The 12,076-nt window shown below is 38.6% G+C and overlaps 1 protein-coding gene across 1 annotated transcript in view; it reads left to right on the forward strand.

Annotated features, from left to right (window-relative positions):
• Positions 1–12,076, forward strand: part of ADAMTS12 (ADAM metallopeptidase with thrombospondin type 1 motif 12) — a gene marked incomplete at its 3' end in the record, with an annotated part of 144,342 nt that overhangs the window by 106,334 nt on the left and 25,932 nt on the right. The window contains exons 15-16 of the mRNA XM_083884040.1: positions 5,031–5,275; positions 6,602–6,743. Of these exons, the coding sequence (XP_083740166.1) occupies positions 5,031–5,275; positions 6,602–6,743 (387 nt within the window). The remainder of the gene's footprint in view (positions 1–5,030; positions 5,276–6,601; positions 6,744–12,076) is intronic.

The following is a 12,076-nucleotide window of genomic DNA, read 5'->3' on the forward strand; positions in this document are numbered from 1 at the left end:
TAAAAGCTGACTAAAAGCAGAGAGCTCTGTCCCGCTGTCTGTGCTGCAGACACCGCAGTCCGTGGGGAGGGCGAGGGGAGCAAGTGCAGGGTCTGCAAACAAACTGCGGCGTCTTCTCCCCATGATGCTCCTGGAACCCTTTTGAAAGGGGCAGAACTTGATATCCAGCATAAACAGAACAGACAAATCAAATACAAGCATCATAAAGTCATCCTAGGACATAATTGAAATCTGAGTGATCATCTGTGTGGGAAATTGCAAATGGATGTTTCAGTGAATCGTGCTTCTGCCAGAAAAAAATGCACGCTCTCTGCTTTTTAAGTACACCTTGTCTTACAAAACTTGTCAGAGACCCAAGAAGTCCTATGCAAGTTACGCAGTTAACAACAAAATCCAAAATATCATGTGCATTTACAAAGTGAATGTAATTTGCCATCTTGAAACATCTGGACCTAATCTCTGTAAAGTGGAAAGCACCAAGCAAATGCTAGAGTAAGTGGCTTGGGGATTTATTTCTGAGCGCCATAAAGGGGAGAAGCCCCTGCAGGGCTGAAGTGGTATGAATAAGCACTTGGAAGATTGAGCCTGACTTCACTGATGGCAGTGAGACATTCAGCGTTTAAGTTGACTTGTGTGGGATGAATGGGAGATAGAGAGTCTGGAAGCAGGAGTGGGACTAAAACTGAGTGAAAAATATGGCAGTGAGCTGGAGGTGAAGGGACGGTTGGGATGAAGAGCTTTCAGTGGAAAACCAGGACAAGAGGGGCAGAGGTGAGAAGACAAGGCACTGGGGAGTTATGCATGGAGTAAGATCTGCAGCTAAAGAAGGAAGCTGATGCAGAGATGAGAAGTCTCAAGATTAGTAACTGGTACCATTTTACTGAGGAGGGGGAAATTGCAGTGCCTTAGATTGACTTTTGGGTTTGTGGGGTTTTTCAAATACAATAGTTCTGCCTTGCACAAGTATGATTTGTGCTACTAGTTTAGAGCTAGTTTGACAAGATTTTCCAAAGTTTGGGGTAAAAGCTGCTTTAATATTTCAGGGGGGTTTTTTGTACTTGAGAGTGCTTTCCTTCTCTCTGTGTCCCAAAGGTGAGCTGTGAAGTCAACTGCAATCCTGAAGCAGTTCAAGTTTCATATGTATGTGAGACTTACAAAGGAAAATCTAGAGCTCAAGCTCTTTCAATACAACAGTAATCCTTCAGCCTCTAATCTTCTGCTTCTGCAAATCTAAAATTCACTCTGCCTTTGAATATGTGGAAGCTTTCCAAGGCTAAAGATGTGAATTTTATTTTTGAATAGCAATTTTATGTAAAAGGTGCCTTTTATTTTATTTAAATCCATTTTGTATTTTACATTTACTTAGTTTTCCTTTGCCACAAAATTCATTCACCCTTAATGACAGGTGCTGCTGAGGGATACTGAGTGTTAAGTAAAATTATTTCAATGCTTTCTTTCACTTCAGTAAAAAAAATTACTGATTCTGCAGATTCTTTTCCTTCTATATGCATTGACTCCATTGCAGATGAAAAAAGAAAAAATGTCAGGCATGGCAGAGGCTGGTGGGCTCTTCAGGACAACATGTGGATTTCACTAATGAGCACAGGTGTTACACTGGGAAAAAGAAAAAGGCTTTGTTCACAGTATCTGTTTTCTTTTTGTCTGACAGATGTGTTGTCAGTGTTTTGTCAGATTTTATAGCAGAGTGGCTGCTGAACAGTTTATGTAAACAAAAACTTCAGCCTCATGGATTCAGCATAGGTAACAAAACTGTACCAAAGCATGCTGCCAGTCACTGGCAAAGAAGATTTGAAAAGTTTTTTCTGTGTCCAGTGGCATAGAAAAATACAAACCCAAAGCTAATATATTCTGATTTAAATCTTTGTTCAGAACCTCAATCCAGCAGGGCCCTTCTTGGTCTAGTGCTGCAGCAGTGTGTGTTGTCTGACTGAGTTGACTCAGTTGCCATGACTAACTAATGAAATGCTAGGGAAGAGTTTTAATAATTCAGCCTTTCACTGAAGGTGAAAGGCAGGGAGATCCGCTTTACCTGAGGAAGTCTTCTTAGAAGTCTTCTTAGAAGTTGTACTGCCTCATGGTCAGAAAGAAAAGCTTTGAAATCTGTATTATTACTTGCATTTTCTTTAAAAGTCTCTGTTTTTCTCATGGATGAAAAATGGGAATAGCAATCCAAGGGGCATCCAACAGAGCCAGAGGCATGGCTGCATCATCTTTGTAACGGCTTCTGTTGGTGTTTCGTGGTGGAAAACAAATCAGAGGTCTAATGTGAACACAATGTCTCAGCTGTTGACATTAATATTAGCCACCTTGTTTTCAGGGGGGTTGTTTGAAAATCATTTAAGCTGCTTCTGCTGAACTTTAGTGGCAGAAAGGTTGTAGCAGGAGCTGGGCATTGGAAAGCAAGAAGGTCAAGCCTGGGCAGAGAAGTCATGGTAGTGTCTAGAGCTTGGTGTAGAGGAAAATTGCGCCTCAGGAATGTGTATTTTTAAGAGAGGCTTGCAAAGACAACAGCCTGAAGAGTAGGAAAGTGAACTGTTGTGATAAGGAGAAACAGTCAGACCTGGTCATCATTTGATCATTAGCATTGCTGTGCTAATGGCCTGAGTAAAACTATTCTTTTCTCACAGAAGTGGGAAAGGATAAACAACTTTTTCAGTCCTTGAGCTGTGTGTACAGCAAGCATTTAATGAATTTGTTCATGTCTGTTTTGGGACCATATAGATTTAATTTTATTTAAAAAGGGAAGGATTAATAGCATCTGAGGGTTGCCAATTCACAGGTGTGCAGAAGCACCCACAATAGGGTTGCTCCAGGATTTAATGAACCCAGTGTGTAGGTAAGACAGCTGACAATTTGACTGTTATTGAATATTGTATCTCTAGATCCTTATCAAATGAAACCACATAACCAGGAACAATTACATAAACACTATCAACAGATTTTTTAAACAAAATTTTATTATGTTGAGTGACAAACTCAGAAGCTTGCTGCTTATTAGCTTTCCTTTCAAAATCAGATAATATTTATTGGGAATCAGTGAGAGGCTCTGAGAAATCGGGAAGTAACTTAACTGGTGAGGAGGACCAGGGAGAAAGCAGTGTGATACACTGAACAAATGGTAACTTCCCTTACCAGACAGTTGCAATACATTTAAAACAAATTAATGAGCAGCAGCAGGTGATTCTGACAAAACTATGCAAAATCTTGAAAGGTTACACAGATTTTTGTGTTGCAACAGAACAAAAATTGTTTTACAGTTTTTATACTTTGTGTTTTGAACAACTGTTATTCTAATTGAATTGAAAAAAACCAACCCAACCCAACACTACTGTAAAAGGACCACCAGCATTATAAAGCCAAGCTGTCAGGATGTGACATAATTAAGATTTTCCATGCTGTGTTAATTTGTCTTGGTTGTAAGTATGCCTTCTAGTCAAGCCTTTAGTTACATAATCACACAATGTGTTCACAACATGTCTTCTCTTCACTGAATGAATAGACAATTTAGGAGAATCATTAGACTTGGTTACTTAGAATAGACCTAGACCACTGATTTCCTGAATAATAGAAGTCATTCATTGAGCTTCCATGTTTTGTTACTTCATTCGCTTAAAAGTAAACTGATTCACTTAGAAAAAAAATGTTTGGATTTGCACAGTCAGTCTAGGAGACTTGCAAAGGTAACATTCAGAAAATGCTCCTTCTTAAACATCCACCACTGGAAATCCATATATATAATTATATATTATCAATGTAATTAGGAAGGACCTGAAGTAGACAGAGTCTGTTTTGTACCATATGCAGCATATAACATTTTAATCAATATTTATTACACCACAAAAGAGCTGCAAAGAAAATTCAGACGTTAAAGACTCCTTTTTACAGCAGCAGGTTGTTGTACAGCACATAAATAGTTCTGATAGGTGAAGAACATTGATGCTGAAGATTGCTTAGCATGCCCAGTGTGGTTTATCTCACTCGTGTGAGTGAGTAATCAAGGGTGATAAGCTCATTTCACAAGGTGAACAGGATGTGAGTCTCAGAATTTAATTCATGACCTCAGAAGGGTGAGATGAGAACTGGGGAACTCATGTTCCAGTCTTGAAGTAAACCAGCACAGAATGCAGCTCACACTCCCAGTGCACCAGCTTGTAGCAATGTCATCCACCTAATTTCTAGAGCTCAGCTAGGGGTAATAACAAGAAAGCTACCTGTGTTTGCGTTCAAGTGTCTATGTGAACTTCCTATTTTTGCAATTTGATGGCAGCAACAACAGCAGCTTCCTGTAAGGTGAGAAGCACAGAGTCTGCTGTCATATACTGCCTGTGATGTGAACAAAATTCTGTAGTAGATGCTTTGGGTCATTCTTAACATACAGACCAAAAGTCTCTAAACAGATACCTATACATGAAGAGCCCTTGAACTTTTTTATGAAAATCAGTAGTTTACAAAAATGTGCTCAATTTATAGTAGTAATTTGAGGCATTTGAATAACATTCTTTTTGTTGTCGTTGTAAGGCAGACAGTCACAGAGAATTTAAGTGCCTTAAGAGAAGCTACCTGGAATTCCATACATACCTGTACACTGGCTACAGATAAAAATGTTCTTTGCAAATTGAAAAAGACCTTTCCCTCAACAAGCTGTTAACTTGCTGGAACTCCCAGAAATGCTGGCATTTCTCCAGATAACAGTATGCCAGAGCCTTTGGGCATGATTGTGGGAATGTTGATGTTCATATGTGGAGTAGATTTCCCCTGGCACAGCTCTGAAAGTCATTCATCTCCACATCCCTTCTAAATGCCACTGGCATTGCCTAAACACTATTCCCCAGCTGATACTAGAAACCCTGACTTGGGAAGTCACACTATTAACAAACTGAAACACTAGCTCTGTGACAGCACATTTGTATGTTTGTTCCAGTAAAGCTGCTGTTTTAATCATCTTACAAATAAGTAAAATGCAATGACATTTCTCTTGTTCACCTCCATAAATTTTTCTTGTCTCTTAGGATATGTTGATATTGGGCTAATTCCAAAAGGTGCAAGGGGAATCAAAGTCATGGAAGTTACAGAATCAGGAAATTTCCTTGCTGTGAGAAGCAAAGACCCAGAAAAATACTACCTGAATGGAGGCTTTATCATCCAGTGGAATGGTGAATACAAAGTGGCAGGCACAGTATTTCAGTATGACAGAACAGGGGATCTAGAAAATCTGACTGCTCCAGGACCCACCAATGAATCAATATGGATTCAGGTAAATAGGAGATCATGAACAGAACCAGCTCATTTGGATGACAGCAGAATGTGCTGGGAGCCTGGAAGTGGGGCTGGGAAAGTATATATGTTGGTATATAAATCACTATTAATGTGCTGTCTTGAAAAAAAATAGTTGAGCCGTTTTGGAGAGAAATAAGCACCTTGCTTTTGAGGGTTGTTCATCCCACCTAGAAACACGTCCTGTGTCATGCTCCAGTATTTGTTAAGGCTGGTATAATCCTGTGCAGCCATGAGGACAGGCATCCTGTTGCCTGTAGCTGGTCAGTCCTTTGCCCAAACTTTCTTGTCTCTTGTACCAAATTTGACCAACACATGGCTATGATGTGAACCAGATCCAGATGAGAAATAGGTTGTCACAAAAAGGGAGCTGATGTCAGGCTGTGAACAGTGAGAGCTAGGGATGGCTGACACTGCTTTACACAGAGCAAGAAAAGCATACGGTATTACATAGATGGGCTAAGAGTTTATGATAAGTGAAACTGACCCAATTAACATCCACAGAGGCTGCTTATTTTTGTTTCTTTTATGTTGCTTTATGGATTCTGACTTAAACATAACCAGCTTCTGTCAGTTCTGAAAAAATAATTTGGAATTGGCCCTTTGATCTTTGGAAGTATCTCTCATGGCTTGTTTGCATGTATATCCACCATGCAGTTAAAAGAAGTGTAAGGAGTGTGATGGGAGACTACTTCCACACTTTGAATGTCTGGTGAGAACACAAAACTAATGAGTGCTCAGGCTTCACTTTTAGTACAATTGGGAAGAAGAGTAAAAGTTCATGGCTGAAGTTGTTTATCCCTTGATGATGTTTACTTTCTCCCTCTCAGGTAAATTTCTTGAGTGCCTCTTCTCAGTTGGAATTTTTCTTCTTAATTCAGAAACACTGAAAAATAATATTAAAGCAGTGTCTGAATAGCATCTGTAATTTTCTGACTTAATGGTTGTTTTGTAACAGCTGTTTCAGAAGGTAGGAAAATATAATTTATATTGAGGATAGGCAATAGCTCTTAATCAGCAGCAAAGGGATGCTTTCTATGGACTTTGCATTATCTTTTCTTATAGTCAATAGAATACCAATTATGGTGACCCATTTATTCTCACCTGTGAAGTGCATGGTAACCATCTGTGTCTTTGAAAGATTCATGTATGCCACTGTCAACACAGAAGTGGAATTTTTGCAAGTTTGCTTCTCTAACTGGTAGCAGACTCCAATATAGGCAGCTTTAATTCTTCAGTTTCACACTTTGAAAGCCTTTGACCAGTACATTATCAATTAAACAATTAATAAACCCACTGTCTCCAGCTACTTTTTCAAGAAACTAACCCTGGAATCGAGTATGAATACACTGTACGTAAAGAAGAAAGTAATGAGAATGAAATTGGAGAGCCAGAGTATTTTTGGCAATATGGAGAGTGGACAGCCTGCAGTGTTACCTGTGGAAGAGGTAATTCCTCACTTCCTTTTTCTCTTTCTGTTTGCCTTCATTACAGATGTAGTCCTCAAAGAGGTAATGTTCTATAACCTGCATTTGGTGAGAAATCAGATCATGTGGTTACAAAAATAATGTGAGGAATAACTTGTTTACTTTGAGGGTAGCAGAGCACTGGAACAAGCTACCCAGAGAGGCTGTGGAGTCTCCTTTGAGACATTCAAAATCTGCCTGGTTGTGATCCTGTGCAACTTGCTCCAGGTGACCCTGCCTTACCAGGGGGGTTGGACTACATGATCTCCAGAGGTCCCTTCCAACCCCAGTCATTCTGTGATTCTGTGAATAATGTATTTTGACTTCTAAAGAATTTTTTTTTAATTATGTAAGTCAAATAGGTTTCTAAAACACCTCCCCTGAAATTCTCAGCTTCTGTGAAACAAAATAAGAAGATACAGTTTTCTTTCCCTCATAATTTTTTGTTGATATTGTTCACCATAGTCCTTCTTTCCAGCAATATGAACTTATGACCTACTATTGTTTCCCTATTAAGTATTTTCAGTATAATAACTACAAAAAATAATCTTCATTTCATTACTTGACAAGTGACAACAATTTTTTGTGCATTGCTTAATAATCACTTAATTACAGTTAGTCTTGAGAACTTCCATGTCTTTGGCCAGTTTGGCAATGGCTTGGGTACCACTGCAGCTATATTGTAATTCTGTGCAGCACGTTAAACCAGACAAGCAGAATGATGACTGTGAAGCAGGATTTAACAACAGGTCTAGAAGTTGGCTCCTGGTAACTCGCACAAAATGCTAACAGAACTTCTTCTGAAGTAGCTAACATCAATGAGATTAAGTTAATATTTGTAGTAAACCAACAATAAAGATAAAGAAATCAAATCTTTACCTTAGTAATTTTTTTTAAATCCATCTATTGCAGGAATAATTTTGAAAATGTGAGGAAAAGGTTGTATTTGAAGGGAAGTCTGAACTTGGGGGAAAGGAATTGTAGCCTTCTGTCTGAATTAACTCCTGATTTTCACAGGACAGTGAAAGAATTCTGTATATACAACCAAAACCTTGTTCTTTGACCATTTTGTACAGTGCAAAAACTGTACAGAAGAGTGGAAGATAAGTGTTACTACCAGACCAATAATGTGAGAAAGTCCTTTTCTAAAGCTAGAGCACTGTCAGTGGTTTTTGGTAATTACTGCGTTTTTAACTGCTTTGTGGAAGAACAGAAAGAAGACAAAAAGGTGTTGTAACAAATCCACTCGTGATTCTAAAAGTAGGGATGATTGCAGGAAAGATACTAAAATAATTAATTTTCAGTAGTTTGGAAAAAAGGCATTTTATGACCTAATTTTATAAGATTAAAAGAAGAAATTTTAGAAGCCTAGTGTACAATATCCCAATACTACCCACATATTATCTAAAATATATTTTTATATATTTAACCAACATATTATAGAAATGTGTGTTCATTCATATATATGTATGCTTGAGTAGATAGATGTTGTGAGTTGGTTTTTTTTACTTTATTTTTTTTTTTTTGAGAAGAGTCTCTCAGTACAAAACTCGTGGACACACATCCATAATTTTCTTTAAACAGCTGCAGAAAACAAGTGTTTTGCTTAATTGTGTGCTGTAAGTTTTAGTTCTGATACCTGCCTAGTTGTGAGTCATATTTAATGTAAAAATCGTTGTGATAAAAAGGGGAGAGAAGGGGAATGTGTTAGTAGACTCTTTGTTATGCTGATTTGAGGTTCTTTTTACATTAGCTGCAGTTTTCCCAGAACTGTTTCTCACTAGGTAAATTGTAGCCCTATGTACTCTGTTCTGGCTAAAAAACTGTATGATGTGGCTTTGATTTCTGACTGCCACATGGGTTACTTAGATAGAGAACTGTGCTATGTGAGTTTTTTTCAGTTTTTATTTACTAATTGACTTTCTCTGCTTACTACAGTTTTGCTCTTAATATTTTTTTTTTGAGTTTATTGCCTTTGTACAAGTAGAAATCATGTGTTTCAGACAAGATTATGGACTTGGAAGCATCAGTTGGAAGGGGAATCAAAAGGTGCATCCCAGTTCATGAAGGGCACAGACACCTCACCAGTTCTCTGCATTCCTTCATGGACAAAAGAAAAGAAACTTATAAACCTGTAGCCCTCTTTCTTCTTAGATGCACATGTTTAGAAAAGTAACTGGACAGGTCTAAAGAAGGGCATAGTTTGCTAATCCAATGATGCAGTCAGGGTATTTGTCTCTCACTCCCTGCCCATTAAAACAGAGAAATCCTGGCACAAAGCTCCGATGTATCACTTGGAGCAGGGAAATCTGATATGCCAATCTGCCTGCAGTTCTCTGCAGGTACACCTTTTATTTGGTTGTGTCCTGGGCCATCAAGATGTGGACCAGCATCACTGTTCATAGCAACATTGGGGTTGGAAAACACCTGCAAGATCATGGAGTCCCAAGCTTTGACCAAACATGACTTTGTCAACTAAACCATGACCCCAGGTGCCACATCCAGTTGTTCCTGGAACACTCCCGGGGCTGGTGACTCCACCATTTCCCTGGGACGCTGTTCCAATGCTTGACTACCCTTTCAGTGAAGAAGTTCTCCCTGATTTCCAGCTGACTTCCACAAAACTTCCTTCTGGCTGTGAATGACGCAATTGATTTTATGTGAATGTTCACTCTGTTTAGATTCAGAACTTATTGCTGTTGGCAGTTACACATTTGTTGTACCAAATCACTGGCACTTGAAGTGTTTGGAAAGGTTTATAAGATAAAAGTGTACCGAAGTAGACAAGATCATTTTCTGCTAGGGTGTGCTGCACGACAATTTTGATTGAAGACAAGCCTACAGAGAGATGAATAAGAAAAGCTGTATTTATTTAACCTAATGTTAGTAATAAATAGCTTTTAAGGATTACTGCAATTACCATTTGAAAACAATAAACCAATATTTTTAGGATAAAAAAGAAGTACCCAGAAAGATGAACTGTTGAATTGACTGACAGCCACAGCCAGTGGGAGAAATTGATCCTTATCTAGATTTCTGTTCTCTTGGCAAACCTGGACCTGCCAAAGATCCAGCACTGGTCCTTTCATCACCACTGGTCAAAAACACAACAATAAATCCAAGGGTACTTCAGCCTTTGGTAGCCACAGGAATCAGGACGATACAAACAAATGCTTTCTGGAGCCAAGAAAGAAAATTTGCATTAGGGAATAACAAATTGGGCTACAGGCGGGACAATGGACTGATGCAGGAAAGCTTCATCTGTCCTAAGGAAAAAAAATATGGTGTTAACCCTATGGTGCAGCTCCTTACCCAGGGGAAATGTACCTGGAGAAAGTTGCAGTGATGAATAAAGACTCTGTAGAGGGAAGCTGTCTCTTCCCAGATTGAACCCAGGGCAGCTCCTTGGACATATTTTCCTCCAGATTTCTTGGTCTTAAGGTAGCACCATGCCATGCCCTGATGCATATCCTTCTCCAGCTCTACTGCAGTGGAGAAACAGAAGATTCAGATGTTCCTGTGGCTTCCTTAATTTCCTTCATGTGCTCCCATATGCTGTAATGTCAAAGGCGGCTCTGGCCAGTCTACTGTAACACCACTGAATGGGGAAAAATATACTCTCTGAAAATCAGTGTTTTCTGTGGCAAGTATACCTAATACTGCATGCAGAGAAAAGGAGAGCACATTGCAATACCTGATATTCATTTGCAATGTAGAAAATAGATAAGTAATTACATTGCAATCCAGTTCACGGAAAACAAGCTAAAGATACTAAAAGTACTAAAGTCATAACCTTTTCTCTATCCTCAGTGCAGGACAGGTTGAATCTCTTCCTGCCATTTGCTTTCTGCTGAAAGGAGTGCTTTGCTGTCAGAATGTGTGCACACTGGTGTCCTGCAAACTGCTGCACCTTCTGGACAAGAGTTGTCCCACCAGAGCCTGCTGTCAAGACAGCACATAGGGCCTGTAAACTTTTTTACATGCAGATTAAATTAAATGTGTCACTGAAGTTCTTTTCTAGACCAACTACCTATTTTTCTTTAAATAATCATGGAATGGGTGATGTTGGAATTACAAGTCTAAATCTTTCCTCATTGTCTGAAGGGCTTAATCTTGTTTCTTAGAGCCAGCTTTGAGTAGCATTAAATGTAACAAAAAGCATTGGGCAGCACAGCTGCAACTAAGGGAGAATATTAGCCAATATAAAAAATTGGTTTCTCCATAGATAGCATCAGTAACTGGCAGATTTTCAAAGCTCTGCAAGAGGACTTAACTCTAGGATTTTTTTTGGGGGGGGGTTAACTGTTACTTACCCTCTAAATCCTTCACAACTTTTATAACAGCTGCTTTGCAAAATTATCTCCAAGTGTTCCTAAACCTTCAATGTTGATTTTAGAATACAAAGGCTACTATGCTTCCATTCACTGTTGTGGGTCTGAGTTTTACAGCATTGAGAATGCAAAGATTGACACTTGTATTCTGTGCGTAACTTGTGCAAGCACAGTCTATAATTTGTTCATTCAAATACAAAGTGAACTCCTTGCAGAGGATATAAGTGTGTAACTCAGACATGTTCAAATGAGCTCTAAAATCATATATGTTTTTTGCTCCTACACCTTTTATACACTTGCTTATGATCCTTCATTTCTGTTGTTTACAGTTGAAACTGAGAGCTCTGCAGCATAAATATTTCTTATCTCTCATTCGAAGCCTTTCACACCCAGATGATTCGAGCTGATACCTTTCTTTGCAAACCAAGTGAGAAATCAAGATATGTGTGGGTCATGTTAGGGATGAAGTGTCACAGAGAAGTAGAAGGAATCTCTGAGCAGATTTAATGAAATGAAGATTATTCTCTGATCTGACTATCATCTTTCTTTGTTTCTCCTATCTTTCCCAGAAATACTTGTAGGGTTTTTTCACAGAGCTGAGATAGTACATATCAGGTGAACTAGTCAGCCTTGAGGTCAGAGAGAAGTAAAAGTGGTGAAGGGAGGAAAATGAGTACCTCTCAAAACAGTTTAGAAATAAAGTTTGGGTTTCAAATATTACTGACATTTCAGTATATTTAGAATTTTGAATCTGTGGCTTAAATAGGATACTACCCACTTAATTTGTGTAACTGTGTAAATGCTTGCTAGGGAAGGGTCAGTAGTGACTAGTTATTTACTTTGCAGTGTTTTTCTAGTTCAACTTGCTCAAGCTGATAAAACCAAATGTTTAATTATCTCATGGCGTAATGTAAATAATATGTAAACTTACATTTATACTTGTATATTGATATATGCATATAGGATTCCTTCCAACTTTGAAGC

This window comes from Zosterops lateralis (genome assembly GCF_965231275.1).
Source record: "Zosterops lateralis genome assembly, chromosome: Z".
Taxonomy (NCBI): domain Eukaryota; kingdom Metazoa; phylum Chordata; class Aves; order Passeriformes; family Zosteropidae; genus Zosterops; species Zosterops lateralis.